This window comes from Pogoniulus pusillus, unplaced genomic scaffold (assembly GCF_015220805.1).
Source record: "Pogoniulus pusillus isolate bPogPus1 unplaced genomic scaffold, bPogPus1.pri scaffold_64_arrow_ctg1, whole genome shotgun sequence".
NCBI classification, from domain to species: Eukaryota; Metazoa; Chordata; class Aves; order Piciformes; family Lybiidae; genus Pogoniulus; species Pogoniulus pusillus.
This window is the reverse complement of record NW_026974714.1, coordinates 500,606-516,370: the sequence shown is the minus strand read 5'-3', so window position 1 is coordinate 516,370 and position 15,765 is coordinate 500,606. Positions and strand designations below refer to the sequence as shown.

At 60.3% G+C, this 15,765-nt stretch overlaps 1 protein-coding gene across 1 annotated transcript; it reads right to left on the bottom strand.

Moving 5' to 3' along the window:
• Positions 1-1,658: 1,658 nt before the first annotated feature.
• LOC135174427 (keratin, type II cytoskeletal 5-like) lies at positions 1,659-14,443 on the bottom strand. Its single transcript, XM_064141695.1, has 9 exons — positions 13,766-14,443; positions 12,975-13,189; positions 10,574-10,634; positions 10,037-10,132; positions 8,585-8,749; positions 6,059-6,184; positions 3,890-4,110; positions 2,765-2,799; positions 1,659-2,603 (listed from the first exon to the last, which is right to left on the bottom strand). The coding sequence occupies exons 1-9, from the start codon at positions 14,324-14,326 to the stop codon at positions 2,317-2,319; spliced, it is 1,767 nt and encodes a 588-aa protein (XP_063997765.1). The 5' UTR covers positions 14,327-14,443; the 3' UTR covers positions 1,659-2,316.
• Between the last annotated feature and the right edge of the window lie 1,322 nt (positions 14,444-15,765).

Genomic DNA, 15,765 nt, shown 5'->3' with positions numbered 1-15,765 from the left:
TTCCTCACCCTTGCTTCAAGCTCCAGCTCCTGCCTTTGGGGCTCTGTTCCCACCTCCCTGTTGCTGCTGTCACAGTTCGGGTCCTGCAGCCTGGCAGGGAGCAAGAGCCCAGGGATGCCCAAGGAGCCACAGGAGGGAGCCTGGGAACAGAGCTAGGGCCTGGCTGGAACCCTCCATCCATCAGGGATTTGAGACCCCTCTGAGGGGGGCTGGGTTGAGCTGAGGGGGGGGATGGGTGCTGTGGGCACCTTGGAAGGCCTCAGGTACCTTCCTGGTGCCTTCACCTGAAGGGCCCTGGAGAGCCCTTCAGAGGAGCAGCCAGGTGGGCACCAAGGAAACCTTCAAGTGCCAGCTCTGCATCTCCCCCTCCTGCAAGAGTGGTCAGGGTGCCCAGAAACAACAGAGTCACCATCCCTGGAGGTGTCCAAACCCATGCAGACCTGGCACTGGGGCCATGCCTTGGTGCCCATGGTGGGGTTGGGTTGTTCCAGCTGTAATGATTCCCTGTGCAGGTCCTGGGTGCTTCCCCCTGTGCCCACCCCCTGTGTGCTGGTGCTCTGCCCAAGGGCTCTTTCTGGGTTGGATGAGGTTTGGTCTCTCCATTCCCCTCTCTGTTGGGTGCCAGCCTCACCGTGGCCTTGCCATGGTGCCCATGCCAGAGCTGAGCTCCTCTGCCAGGAGATTTCCTGCTCTTGATGAGCTAAGGGCTGGGCTGTGCCTCGTGGGAGCTCGATCCTGAATCCCAGCTCAGCCTTTGGGAATCACCTTCACATTCCCCTGAGCTCCTCAAGTGATGGGAAGCAGAAGCAGCACAGAGTCAGGGAATCAGAGAAGGAATCAGAGAATTGCTCCCTCTGGAAAAGGCCTCCAAGCTCATCCAATCCAAGCAGCAACCCACCCCCACCACAGCCACCAACCCACGGCCACAAGTGCCATGGGCACACAGGTCTGGAACCCCTCCAGGCATGGGCACTCCACCACCTCTCTGGGCAGCCTGGGCCAGGCCCTGACCACTCTTGCAGGGCAGAAATTGCTCCTCATGGCCAAACTGAATCTCTCCTGGGACAACCTGAGGACATTTCCTCTCCTTCTAGCACCTGATACTAGGGAGAAGAGACCTCCATGGTGGTGGGAGGATCCCCAACCACTGTGGGATGCTTCCAGCTTTTTGGCTTAGCCATGAGGCAGCTTTTCCTCCCCATATCTCTATCCATCCATCCATCCATCCACCCACCCATCCATCCACCCATCCACCCATCCATCCACCCACCCATCCATCCATCCATCCTTCCATCCACCCATCCATCCACCCATCCACCCACCCACCCATCCATCCACCCATCCACCCATCCATCCATCCACCCATCCCCCCATCCATCCATGCATGCATGCATGCATCCATCCATCCCTCCCTCCTTCCACCTATCCCTCCACCCACCCATCCACCCACCCATCTATCCACCCATGCATCCCTCCTTCCACCCATCCCTCCATCCACCCACCCACCCCTCCACCCTTTCCATCCTGCCCCTCAGACTGGAGTTGATTTCCCCATCCCAGGATCCTTTCTCCAGTGCTTCCTGCAGGGAGTCTCAGCTGCAGCTGTGGCACAGCACAGGTCAGGAGGGGAAAAACAAAGAGCCCCAAAGCAGCAAGGGTTAAAAATGAGAAATGCTCTTTATTGGACCAGAGAGGGCCTGGAAGTGAGGAGGCTGCAGCCGTGAGGACAAGGAGCTAGAAACAAGGAAGCAAAAACCTCTCCCACAGGTGCCTGAGGGGACAGAAGGGGCTGGGGAGAAGAAACTCTTTGGTTGCAATCCAAACCGTTTGGGAGGTTGTGACGGCGCCGGGCAGAGGCTCTGGGGGCACCTGGGAGATGTTTGCAGTGCTGAGGACCCAGGATTGGTCTCACCAGGTTGTCCCCCACGTTTGAGAGCAAACTGGGGAGACCAAAGTGACTGCCCCCACCCCGCTGAAGGGCTCCCACTTCTCTTTCAGTGCCTGAGCCCAGGGGACAGCAGAGAAGGGGAAAGAACGCCCAAGAGCAAGGACTGTGCTCAAAGAGAGCCACCCCGGGGTGGGGAGGGGGTGAGGGGGTCCATGCCAGCCCTCCAGAGCCCTGTCCGTGGCCGGTCACAACCTCTGGTGCTCCGATGGTGGCAGTGGGGTCCTGTCCGCCCTCGCTGCCCCGGGCCGGGGCGGCTGCAGGGCGGCGGCAGGAGAAGCTCAAGCGCAGCTATTTACAGCGCAGGGCAGCGCTCGCCTCGGCGAGGCAGGGAGCAGGCGCTGGGGAGGACCCCCGCAGCCACCCCCCCCTTATCTGATGGTCTTTTTGCTGGTGGTGGTCTTGGAAACGATCCTGACGCTGCCTCCCGTGCTGGAGCTGACCCCTCGGCTGCTGCCGGAGCTGAAGGTGCTGCTGCCTCCTCCGTAGCTGAGCCCCCCGCCGAACGCGGAGCTCCCCCCGAAGCCGCCGCCGCTGCTCAGGCTGTAGCCGCCGCCGCCGCCGCCCATGCCGAGCCCCCCGCCCATGCTCATGCCCATGCCCGTGCCCATGCCGCCGCCGCCGCCGTAGCTCAGCCCGCTGGAGCTGCTGACCACTGCTGCGGGGGGACACAGCAAGAGCCTCGCTTCAGGGTCCTGCTGGCTCCCCGAGTGGGGGGGGGAAGGGAGGGGGAGGGGAGGGGGTCCTGCAGCATCGCCCCGGGTGTGTGTGGGGGGCAATGAGCAGGACAGGTAAAGAAGCGGTGGGAGAGATACTTACAGACGCTGACGGCTCCGACTCCTTCTCCGGCGAGTCTGTTGGGGAAGGGAAAGTGAATCGAGACGGCAAAGCAGAGAGAAGGAGCAAAGATCTGCAGCGGGGTCGGGGCAACCCCAAGCACAAATCCAGACTGGGCAGAGAATGGCTCCAGAGCAGTAGGAGAAGGACTTGGGGGGGGCAGTGGGGGGCAAAGTGCCCAGGAGCCAGCACTGGTCGCTGGCAGCCCAAAGCCCTCCCTGTGCTGGGCTGCAGCAGGAGCAGGGAGAGCAGCAGCACAGGGAGGGGATTCTGCCCCCAGCTCTGCCCTGCTCAGCCCCCACCTGCAGCACTGCCTCCAGCTCTGGGCCCCCCCAGCAGCACAAGGACCTGGAGCTGGTGCTGCAGAGGCTCCAGAGGAGGCCAGCAGGAGCAGCAGAGGCTGCAGAAGCTCCCCTGTGGGGCCAGGCTGGCAGAGTTGGGGCTGCTGAGGCTGCAGAGCAGAAGGCTGCAGGCAGAGCTTGGAGCAGGCTGGCAGGAGCTGAAGGGCTGCAGGAGAGCTGGGGAGGGAGTGGGGAGAAGGGCTGGGGGGGGCAGGAGAGGGCCAATGGCTTGGAGCTGGGAGAGGGGAGAGGGAGAGAGGAGAGGAGGCAGAAGTTGTTGGGAGTGAGGCTGGGCAGAGGCTGGCACAGGCTGCTCAGGGAGGCTGTGGCTGCCCCTCCCTGGCACCATCCCAGGCCAGGCTGGCTGATGCCCTGAGCAGCCTGTGCTGGTGGAGCTGTTGCTGGGCATGACAGGGGCTGGAGCTGGCTGAGCTCTGAGCTCCCTCCCAGCCCAACCCATTCCCTGACCCTGTGGCAATGGTGCCAAGGCACAGCTCAGATGTGATGCCAGCCACTGAGGCCATCTGGTTAGGCTGCTGTGCCCTTCAGCCAGGGCTGTCCCAGGCTGGGCTGTGTTTCTATCACAGCTGGGAGGGAACTTCTCATGTTTGAGGTGCCAAGAGCTGGAGGAGCAAACCTGCCCCAAACCAACCCCCCCTTTGCCCTTGCTCTCCCTCACTTGGTGCCCCAGCCCCTGGGTTGGAGCCCAGGGAGATCTGCCCTGCTCTGAGAGCAGCACACAGCAGCTCCATCTGCTTCTCCTCACCTGCTCTCCTCCCCCTCCAGCAGCTTCCTGTAGGTTGCAATCTCGATGTCCAGAGCCAGTTTGACGTTCATCAGCTCCTGGTACTCGCGCAGCTGCCTGGCCAGGTCAGCCTTGGCCTTCTGCAGGGCATCCTCCAGCTCTGCCAGCTTGGACTTGGCATCCTTGAGGGCCATCTCCCCGCGCTCCTCTGCCTCGGCGATGGCAGCTTGGAGGTTGGCACACTGCAAGCAAGGAGAAGAGACCCTTGGTTAACGTGGGTTGCCCCAGAGTGGTGCTGTGGTACGGTAGGCACTGGCTGGTGGCTTCCAGCATGGCACTGAAAGCTCCTGATGGGTCAGCAGGAAGGTGTCCAAGGGAAGAAGCATCTCCACCTCGATGCTTTGCACACAGCTGAGCTGGGCTAACTTGGCACTTCCCAGCTGGGCTAACCTGGCAGCAATCAGCTGGGCTAACCTGGCAGCTCCCAGCTGGGCTAACCTGGCAGCTCCCAGCTGGGCTAACCTGGCAACAATCAGTTGGGCTAAACTGGCAGCTCCCAGCTGGGCTAACCTGGCAGCAATCAGCTGGGCTAACCTGGCATCTCCCAGCTGGGCTAACCTGGCAGCATTCAGCTGGGCTAAACTGGCACCTCCCAGCTGGGCTAACCTGGCAGCAATCAGCTGGGCTAACCTGGCAGCTCCCAGCTGGGCTAACCTGGCAGCATTCAGCTGGGCTAAACTGGCACCTCCCAGCTGGGCTAACCTGGCAGCAATCAGCTGGGCTAACCTGGCAGCTCCCAGCTGGGCTAACCTGGCAGCTCCCAGCTGGGCTAACCTGGCAGCATTCAGCTGGGCTAACATGGCAGCTCCCAGCTGGGCTAACCTGGCAGCATTCAGCTGGGCTAACCTGGCACCTCCCAGCTGGGCTAACCTGGCAGCACTCAGCTGGGCTAACCTGGCAGCTCCCAGCTGGGCTAACCTGGCAGCTCCCAGCTGGGCTAACCTGGCAGCATTCAGCTGGGCTAACATGGCAGCTCCCAGCTGGGCTAACCTGGCAGCATTCAGCTGGGCTAACCTGGCAGCTCCCAGCTGGGCTAACCTGGCAGCAATCAGCTGGGCTAACCTGGCAGCTCCCAGCTGGGCTAACCTGGCAGCTCCCAGCTGGGCTAACCTGGCAGCTCTCAGCTGGGTTAACCTGGCATCTCCCAGCTGGGCTAACCTGGAAGCTCCTAACTGGGCTAACCAGGCAGCAATCAGCTGGGCTAACCTGGCAGCTCCTAACTGGGCTAACCTGGCAGCTCCCAGCTGGGCTAACCTGGCAGCTCCCAGCTGGGCTAACCTGGCAGCATTCAGCTGGGCTAACCTGGCAGCACCTAACTGGGCTAACCTGGCAGCAATCAGCTGGGCTAACCTGGCAGCTCCCAGCTGGGCTAACCTGGCAGCAATCAGCTGGGCTAACCTGGCAGCTCCCAGCTGGGCTAACCTGGCAGCAATCAGCTGGGCTAACCTGGCAGCAATCAGCTGGGCTAACCTGGCAGCTCCCAGCTGGGCTAACCTGGCAGCTCCCAGCTGGGCTAACCTAGCAGCAATCATCTGGGCTCACCTGGCAGCTCCCACCTGGGCTAACCTGGCAGCCCTCAGCTGGGCTAACCTGGCAGCTCCTAACTGGGCTAACCTGGCAGCTCCCAGCTGGGCTAACCTGGCAGCTCTCAGCTGGGCTAACCTGGCACCTCCCAGCTGGGCTAACCTGGCAGCTCCTAACTGGGCTAACCTGGCAGCTCCTAACTGGGCTAACCTGGCAGCTCCCACCTGGGCTAACCTGGCAGCAATCAGCTGGGCTAACCTGGCATCTCCCAGCTGGGCTAACCTGGCATCTCCCAGCTGGGCTAACCTGGCAGCTCCTAACTGGGCTAACCTGGCAGCATTCAGCTGGGCTAACCTGGCAGCAATCAGCTTCCCTCCCCAGCAGCTCTCCGCTTCCCTGCCTGGCAGCAGGCAGCTCTCACAGCATGGCCTGGCACTCAGGGACCTTCCCTGGTGGGCAAAGCCAGAGGTGGCCAAACCGCAGCCCAAACCCCGACCTGCCAACCCTGCTGCGGTGCCAGGAGCTGTCTCTTTCTGCCAGGCCTGCCCAGCCTCCCCCTCGCAGCCTGCCCCGCGGCAGGCACTGCGCAGGAGCTCTCCCTCCCACCTGCTTCTTGACGCTCTCGATCTCGTTGCGCAGCCTCTGCACCACTCTGTTGATCTCGGAGATCTCCATCTTGGTGTTGCGGAGGTCGTCCCCATGGCGCCCGGCGGAGACCTGCAGCTCCTCGTACTGGGGGGGCAGAGATGGAATCAGAGACCCACAGAGCCATGGAACCACAGAACCAGCCAGTGCCAACCCCTGCCGTGCCCAGGGTACCCTGCCCTAGCTCAGGCTGCCCACAGCCTCACCCAGCCTGGCCTCAAACCCCTCCAGCCATGGAGCCTCAACCCCCTCCCTGGGCAGCCCCTGCCAGGCTCTCACCATCCTCATGCTGCAGAACTTCCTCCTCCCCTCCAGCCTGACTCTGCCTCCCTCCAGCTCTGCTCCATCCCCCCCACTCCTGCCACTCCCTCACAGCCTCAAAAGTCCCTCCCCAGCTTTTTTGGAGCCCCCTTCAGCTCCTGGCAGGCCACAAGAAGGTCCCCTGGGAGCCTCCTCTGCTCCAGCCTGCACAGCCCCAACTCTTCCAGGCTGTGCTCACAGCAGAGCTGCTGCAGCCTCTGAGCATCCTCCTGGCCCTGCTCTGGACAGGCTCCAGCATCTCCCTCTTGTCCCAGGGGCTCCAGAGCTGGGTGCAGTGCTCCAGATGGGGTCTCAGCAGAGGGGAGCAATAAATTCATAGCACCACAGAATGGTTTAGGTTGGAAGAGAGCTCAAAGCTCAGCCAGTGCCAACCCCCCTGTGCCACAGGCAGGGACACCTCCCACCAGAGCAGGTCGCCCAATGCCTCATCCAGCCTGGTCCTGAACACCTCCAGGGAGGATGTGGAGCACAGAATCTGCCTGTTTTGCTGTGCAGGGTGCCCAGGGCTACCTCAGAGGGTGGGTTGGCAGCTCCCAAGTGATTTTTGGCCCCTGTAACCCAAATCTTTTCCTGCTGCTACTGCCCAGGGTGCCCAGGGCTGTCTCAGGAGGTAGGTTTGCAGCTCCTCACTGCTCCAGAGGGATTTTCTTCCCCCACATCCCCCGGGGAAGTTTTCTCCTGCACTGGGTGAAGCAGGCCTGGGCTCTCTCTTGCCACAGGCATAAAATGAGGCAGGAAAGGGCATCCCTCAGCCCCCCCCTCCCTCCCCAGTGCTCCCAGTGCCTGGCTTCCCTCCATCCCACACCTCCACCAGTCCAACCATGGGGGAGCTCTGCCCTTTGGGATCAGCCTGGCCAAGTCATCAGACAGATTCTACCCAAAGGTCTCCTGGAATGGTGAGGGATGGGAAGGAGCTCTGGAGATCATCCAGGTCATCATCCTTCGTCACACTCTGTGATTCTGTGCTCCACAACCTCCCTGGGCAGCCTGTGCCAGTGTCTCACCATCCCCAACCTGTGCCAGTGTCTCACCACCCTCACTGCCAACAACCCTTTCCTAACCTCCAGTTTTAATCTCCCCTCTGCAGTTTCTCCTCCTCCTGCCATTCCAAGTCCTTGTCAATAGTCCCTCCCCAGCCTTCCTGTAGCCCCCTTCAGATACTGGAGAGTGCTGCTTAGGCACCACAGGGCTCAGGGGGGCTCAGGGAAGGGTCGAGAGGCTGTAAGGTTGAGGTCTGGAGGATGGAGGATGCTGTTTCCCTGGGGCATCTGCCCATGGAGTGGTAGCTCTTGGCCCTAGTTCATAGCAGCTTGGGTGGGAAAAGGCCTCTAAGGTCACTGAGTCCAACCTTCTACCCAACCCCACCATGGCCTCTAAGCCATGTCCCCAGGTGCCATGGCCACAGGTTTCTTGGGCACCTCCTACCGGGGACAGTGCATGCAGCTGGTGCATTGCAGAGAAGCACCTCTGGGTGGTCAGCTCCTGCTGAGGAGGGGAGGAGAGGAACTCTGTGTCTGAGAGCAGATCTCCCAGGGGTGAATGCACCGAGAGATCCTGAGCCTTGGTCCCACCAGGAGGTGGGTCAAGAGCAGTGGTCCACAAGGGACCTGCAGGCAGGAGCCTGCTGCAGCGGGCAGAGGACACAAACATCTCTGCTGTAAGGCTGGGGCCCTTCCTGCCACCCAGCCCTGCCACCCAGCAGCAATCCAAGTGGCACTCGGGCTCACAGGCTGCCAGGGGCTGGAAGGGAGATCAAAGGCTCACCCAGTCCAACCCCTGGCAGAGCAGGAGCCCCCAGGGCAGGTCACACAGGACCATGTCCAGCTCCGCTTTGAACATTTCCAGAGAGGGAGACTCCACAGCCCTGCCCTGGGCAGCCTGTCCCAGGGCTCTGTCACCCCCCAGGGGGAAAGTTCCCCCTTGTGTTTACATGGAACTGCCTAAGCCTTAACTGCCACCACTGCCTCTTGTCCTGGCTTTGGGCATCACCCAGCAGTGCCTGGCTCTGTCCTGGCTCTCAGCCTGCACATACTTGTGACCACTCCTCAGGTCACCTCTCAGCCTCCTCTGCTCCAAGCCTTAGCTCCCTCAGGCTCTCCCCAGGAGAGAGATCTTCCATCCCCTTCAGCACCTTGGTGGCTCTCTCAGGCAGCTAAGGTTGCCCACCTTGTTCTGGTACCAGGCCTCAGCCTCCGCCCGGCTGCGGTTGGCGATGTCCTCGTACTGCGCCTTCACCTCCGCGATGATGCTGTTGAGGTCCAGGTTGCGGTTGTTGTCCATGGACAGCACCACGGAGGTGTCAGACACTTGCTGCTGCATCTGGGACAGCTCCTGTGGGAGGTGCAGAAAGGCTAAATCAGTGCTCTGGGGGCCGGGGTGGGGGAGGCCCTGCAGGGGTGGCTCAGGAGCCCTCTCTGCTGAGCCAGCATCTTGCATTTCTCCTCGCTCCGGCTCCAGCTCTCTCTCCCCTTCCCTGTCTTATAGCACCACGGAATTGTTTGGGATGGAAAAGCCCTCAGAGATCATCCAGTGCAACCTTCAAGCCAACCCCACCACAGCCACCAACCCACGGCCACAAGTGCCATGGGCACACAGGTCTGGAACGCCTCCAGGCATGGGCACTCCACCACCTCTCTGGGCAGCCTGGGCCAGGCCCTGACCACTCTTGCAGGGCAGAAATTGCTCCTCATGGCCAAACTGAATCTCTCCTGGGACAACCTGAGGACATTTCCTCTCCTTCTATCACCTGATACTAAGGAGAAGAGACCTCCATGGTGGTGGGAGGATCCCCAACCACTGTGGGATGCTTCCAGCTTTTTGGCTTAGCCATGAGGCAGCTTTTCCTCCCCACACCTCAGTTCTCCATCTATCCATCCACCCACCCTTCCACCCATCCATCCATCCTTCTATTCACCTATTCATCCATCCATCCACCCACCTGTCCATCCATCTATCCACTCATCCATCCATCATCCTTCCATCCATCCACCCACCCACCTATCCATCTTTCCATCCACCCATCCACCTTTCCATCCACCTATCCATTCTTCCATTCATCTATTCATCCATCCTTTCATCCACCCACCTACCTATCCATCTATCCATCCGTCCACCTATCCATCCCTCCATTCAGCTATTCATCCATCCATCCACCCACCTGTCCATCCCTCCATCCACCCATCCATCCACCCATCCATCCACCCATCCACCCATCCATCCACCCACCCACCTGTCCATCCACCCACCCACCCATCCATCCACCCACCCACCTGTCCATCCATCCATCCATCCATCCATCCATCCATCCATCCATCCATCCATCCCTGCCTCCACCCTTCCCAGCCTGCCCCAGAGCCTGACTCCTCAAACTGGTGCAACTTGAGGCCATCTCCTCTGGTCCTATCACTGATACCAGGGCAAGGGGACCAAGCCCCACCCTACCCCAAGCTGAGCAGGCAGTGGCCACCTCCTCTCCTAGTGCTGTAAGAGCACTGATCACAGTGGGCAGAGCTGCAGGGCATGGTGAGCTGCTCAGCATGGAACTGGGCAGGGCTGGGTGGGGCAGGGTGGGGCAGGGTGGGGCTGGGTGTGGCTGGGCGTGGCTGGCTGACTGCTCACCGCTTCGTAGAGAGCTCTCAGGAAGTTGATTTCGTCTGCCAGCCCATCTGCTTTGGCCTGCAGCTCCACCTTGTTCATGTAAGCTCCATCCACATCCTGCAGGGATGAAAAGCAAAGGGTCAGAGGGAAGCCAAAAGCCAAAGAGGCTTCAGCACCCTGGCAGGACTCCTGCCTCCAGGTCTGGAGCTCTTGAGGCTTCCTCTCACATTTTTGGGTTGAGTGTTGGGGTTGGGGGGTTTGTTTTCAATGTTTGGCATCAGCTGGGAGCCAGAACCAGGCTGCTGAGCAGAGGACAAAGACCTGACCCATGGGGATGTGACCAGAGGCAGAACTGGACTGAGCCACAGGAGTGGAAGTGCAGCTGGAGGAGCTGTCCACAGAAAACATGAGCATGGAGGAGGCCATGGCCTCAGGAGGACCAACACTTCCTCCCAGACATGCCAGAGTCACAGCCTGGCCCAGCCACGAGGCTGGAGGGCCCTCAGCTGCCCCCAGCTCTGCCAGGGCTGCAGGGAGCTCTGCTGCCAGGCCACCAACCTTCTTGAGCACCACGAACTCGTTCTCGGCCCCGGTGCGCCTGTTGATCTCATCCTCGTATCTGTCAGGGGCAGAGAGGAAGAGGAGGTTGGGGGGCAACAAAGGGAAAAGCCAGGAGGGGAAGCAGAGATGGGACCACCCAAATCCCAGCTGTGGGCCAGAGGAGAAGCTCCCTGGCTCTGAAGCTCCCTGATGTGCTCTGGCTGCAGTGGACAGATTCTAATCGCTGCCTTTAGAAGTCAAAGTGTGGAGGGTCAGAGGCAGGAGGAGGTTTTCTTGGTGGCCTTTGCCCACAGGCAAAGCTCTCCAGAAGGCTCTCAGCAGAGCTTCACTCTCTACAGCTCTACCCTGATGGAGCCATTTGACATTTGGTCTTGTTCCTCCCTAGGGAGGGCAGTGCAGCAGCTTAATTAAGCAGCCAATTAGGCTGTGAGTCTCGAGCCGTGGTTGGGCAAGAGCAGATCCATCTGGCCCCAGACCTGGGTTCTGAGGAACTTTGTGTAGCTCTGAGCAACATCTTCTCATCAGATAAACAGGGCAGGGCTTAGCTGGAAAGCAAACCAAACAAGTCAGCTCTTGAGGCCAAATCCCAGCTCTGAAAGGCAGGTCCCTGCCAGTCCCTCCAGCACTGGCAGAGGAATCCCTGCAGATGGATCCCCAGGAGGACATGGGAAGGAGTGGGAAGCAGCCAGGGGGACTGGGAACCAACTAGACTTGAAAGACAAAAGTGTCCTCTTCCCCCAGACAAGGAGCTCCAACACCCAGACTTGTCCCTTCTGGCCTTGAACAGGCACAACAGGTCCTGAGGTGCACCCAGGGGCAGCAAAGCAGCTCCTGCCTGCCCCTCCCAGCAGCTCCCACTGCTGCCTCCCCACGTCCCCCACCCCAAAAGCTTTGCCTCGTGTGGGCTGAGCTCTGCCACACAAATACAGCTCCAGAGGCTTCTGATCAGGTCTGCACTTGGCCAGGTCTGATTGAATATGGAGAGGTTGGAGAGGCTTTAGCTGGAGAGGCTGTCTGGGGAGGCTGTGACTGGCAGGGTGTGGCTGGAGAGGCTGTGGCTGGGGAGGAGAGGCTGTGGCTGAGGAGATTGGGGCTGGGGAGGCTGTGTCTGAGGAGGCTGTGGCTGGAAAAGCTATGGCTGAGGAGGTTGGGGCTGGGGAGGCTGTGTCTGAGGAGGCTGTGGCTGGAAAAGCTATGGCTGAGGAGGTTGTGGCTGGGGAGGTTGGGGCCAGAGAGGCTGTGGCTGGGGAGGAGAGGCTGTGGCTGGGGTGGCTTTGGTTGGAGAGGCTGTGGCTGGAGAGGTTTAGGTTGGAGAGGCTGTGGCTGGGGAGGCTGTGGCTGGAGATGTTGCTCTCACCAGACTCTGGCCAAGTGAAACAGCCTCACCTAAAGAAAACCACCTGAGATCCCTCACAGTCAGCAGATGCCAACTGACGTGGCCCTGCCATGACTCATCCCTCCTGCCCAGGCACCTCGTCTCAGGATGGGATTTGTCCCTTCCCCAAGGACATGATTTTCTTTGGCACTGCTCAGACATCCCAGCATCTCTCGTGGGATCAGGGCTGAGCAGGCACAGGTGGCCTGGAACCCTCTGCACAGACCAAGATTTCCTTGGCAAAAGGAGAGCCTGGAGGAATTTTGGAGCTGGCAGCTCATGGCTTTGGGGAGGGACTTTGGAGGAGAGTTTGTACTGACAGGATGAGGAGCAAGGGAGAGGAGAGGGCACAAGAAGGATCTGAAGCTATTGAAGATCCTACAGGATCTGAGGACAGGGTGAGGGAGTTGGGGCTAAAAGAGAAGGCTGCAGGGAGAGCTTAGAGCATCCTGGCAGTAGCTGAAGGGCTCCAGGAGAGCTGGGGAGGGAGTGGGGAGAAGGGCTGGAGGGGGCAGGCTGAGGGATCAATGATTTGAAGAGGGGAGAGGAGGAAGGAACTGTTGGGAGTGAGGCTGAGGAGAGCTGCCCAGGGAGGCTGTGGCTGCCTCCTCCCTGGAGGTGTTCCAGGCCAGGCTGGAGCAGGAGCAGCCTGTGCTGGTGGGAGGTGTCCCTGCCCCTGCCTGAGCTTTGAGCTCCCTTCCAACCCTACCCTTTCTGCCTCCCTCTCGCCAGGTCCATGACGCTCACGAGGGACAACTTCCTTCCATCTCTGGGTGTTGCCTTTTGGGAGACTCAAGGGCCCAGACCATGACCTCCCTTAGCCTGGAGCAGCTTCCCACAGCTGGGTGCATTCTGCACCAAAACCTCTTCCCAGAGCTAATCCTGAGCCCAAGTTCTGCTTCTCTCTCTTCACTTTGCAGCCTGGGAGAAGAGCCCAGTGCAAGCCCAAGGTGCAGCAGGAGCCACCTGCCCTGACCTTCCCCCCTCTGGCAACCACTGCTGTGCCCAGCTCCATTTCCTTACTTGTTCTTAAAGTCTTCCACCATGTCCTGCATGTTCCTCAGCTCAGTGTCCAACCTTCCCCTCTCCCCAGTCAGGCTGTCCAGCTGCCTCCTCAGGTTGTTGATGTAGCTTTCAAAAAGAGGCTCGAGGGACTTCCTGGTGATTGTGTGCCCTTGCTCCTGGAGGAGGCTCCATTTGGTCTCCAGCACTTTGTTCTGCTGCTCCAAGAAGCGCACCTGGGGTGGGGAGAAACAAAAGCAAGCAGGAGGTGCTGAAGCCCAAGGGGACAACACAGAGAGGGAAAGAGAGGTCGTTTCAGCACAGGAAAGTGAGGCCAAGAGCTGCCTCCTGGAGCTGCATTTGGGGCACCACAGTCCTCAGAGCCATCCCAAGGGAGGCAAAATGTTTAGAGAGGCTCCTGGAGCAGGCAGCCTGAGGAGCTGCTCCGAGCCCTGCTCCGCTCTCAGCCCGCAGGACTGGTTTAAGCTGGTGTCAGCTCACTGTGCTCTGCCTCCTTACAGCCAGCAGAAGACCATCCAGCCCCAGGGCTGCTCTTGGCAGGGAGGAAGGGGGGGGGTTAAGTTGTTCAACCGGGAGCTGGGGGGGCTTAGTTATTCAACAGAAGGAGGCTCTGCCACAGGAGCCGCAGGAGCTTGGTGCTCGGTTTCCAGCCAGCCCTCGCTGCTCGCTGCTGGGCTTGGCTTGGCTCGGGCAGGTCCCTTATGGCCAAGGGAAGCTTCTTCTGCTCTGCTCTGCTCTGCCCTGCCCTGCCCTGCCCAGGCGCAGCCTGAGGGCCAAGCCTAAGCTCTCACCTTGTCGATGAAGGAGGCGAATTTGTTGTTGAGGGTCTTGATCTGCTCCCTCTCGTGGGTCCGAACCTTCTGGATCTCGGGGTCGATGTCCAGCTTGAGGGGTGCCAGCAGGCTCTGGTTGACAGTCACCTCCTGGATGCCGCCGGGGGGGCACACAGGGAACCCAGGGCCACCTCGACCCCCGAAGCCACCACCTCCCAGCCCGAATCCACTGCCCAGCCCATAGCTGCTACCGACTCCTCCTACGCCAAAGGCATGTGCAGCTGCAGCACCATAGCCAAACCCCAAGCCTGCTCCTCCACCAAGGCCGTAGCCACCACCGGCTCCGCTCCGCAGGCCTCCTCCAACCGAGCTGTAGGAGACCCTTTTGCTTCCCCCCATGTTATAGAGACTTCTGCTGCCGAAGCCTCCTCCACCTCCAGCTCTTCCTCCTCCAACTCTGGAGACAGAGACGGAGCTAAAGCTGCTTCTGGCCCCACTGCCACCTCCTACGATAGCAGAGCCTGAACTAAACCCCCTCATGCCCCCTCCAGTAGATGACCTGAAAGAGATACGACTCATGGTGGCTTTGCTCAGGTGGAAATGCAAAGAGCAGAAGAGGACCAAAAACAGCCCCAAAAAAGCCCAACCGAGGCTGGCGAACGAAAGCTGAGCAGCAGGGAAGGAGCAGAGGGCAAAGGAAGGCAGAAACCCCTGTGGTGGGAGAGGTCGGGAGCCTCCTCTTTTATCTGCTTGGAAAACTTGGCACAGGAGCTCAGGGCTGGAGGTGCCTTGCAGCAACTTGCCTGCCAAACACACCTCGGCTGCGGCGGGGCGCTGAAAAATGCATTGTTTGCAGGCAGGAAAGTAACGGAGTGAGGCAGCTCCCTCCCCCCACCCTCCTCCCCGCCAAAGCCAGCAGCTCTGAGTCATGGAATTAGCATTGGATCGGGACAAGTCGCTGAGGTCTGCGCTCAAGGGGCAGGATGCAACTTGATTCTCCCGGGACCCTGCGAGCTGGGGTTTGCCTCCAGGAGCCAAGGGCTGGTGGCTTGTGTAAGGCTGCTTGGAGGGAAGATGTTGCAAGGAGAAGGTGAAGGGTTTGGCAGCACAGAGAGGGGCTTCACCCAGGGTCTGGCAGCTCTGGGATCAGCCCTGTGTCCTGTCGGGAAAGGGTGGGCTGAGGTGGGTCTTAGCTCAGGGATTGAGACTGGTTTTGGAACAGGGAGCAAGGTAAGGGAGGGTTTGCATGAGCCAAGCTGAGTTGGGCTGGGTTAAGAATGAGGAGATGGAGCAGGCCTGGAGAAAGGCAACGGAGCTGGGGAAGGGTCTGGAGGAGAGGCTGGGGAGGAGCAGCTGAGGGAGCTGGGGGGAGTGAGGCAGGAGGAGAGGAGGCTGAGGGCAGAGCTTGTGGGGCTGTGGCAGGGCCTGAGAGGAGGCTGGAGCCGGGGGGGGTTCGGCTCTTCTCACATGCAACAAGGACCAGGACTAGAGACGGCCTCAGGTTGCCTCAAGGGAGGTTCAGCTTGGCCATGAAGAACAATTTCTCTCCGGCAAGAGTGATCAGGGGCTGGAAGAGGCTGCCCAGGGAGGTGGTGCTGGTGGAGTCCCCATCCCTGGAGGTGTTCCTCAACCCATGGCACTTGGGGACATCAATCGGGAGAACATCAGTTAGAGGGATGCCAGCTGGGGGGCATCAGTCAGAGGCACGTCAGGACACACAGAGCAGTCAGTGTGGCTGCCCAAGGCAGCAGGCAGATCGATCTCTGCTTCCCAATCCAAGAGCTATAAAAGAGCTGCTCAGAAGATGCTTGAAATGTTTGCTCCTCATCGACTCTCCCTGGCAGGCTCCGGGTTCAAAGCTCCCTCTGAAGTGGGATCTTTATCTCCTCCTTTCCCCACATTCCTGCGCTGCGGCAGCAGTTCCCACCTCAGCCCTGCCTCTCCAGGATCTTCCACCAAGGGGAGTTCACCTTCTCCCCATCCAGCTCCCTCCCGCCCCCTTCTCCGCTCTGCTGACC

Bases quoted from the DNA above. Each gene is read 5' to 3' on its own strand.
- LOC135174427 (XM_064141695.1), bottom strand. From the start codon at position 14,326: ATGAGTCGTATCTCTTTCAGGTCATCTACTGGAGGGGGCATGAGGGGG. The intron at 13,190-13,765 runs GTGAGAGCTTAG...TCCCCACCCCAG, and splicing joins TCGCCTCCTTCATCGACAAG to GTGCGCTTCTTGGAGCAGCA. The intron at 10,133-10,573 runs GTTGGTGGCCTG...TCATCCCTGCAG, and splicing joins AGTTCGTGGTGCTCAAGAAG to GATGTGGATGGAGCTTACAT.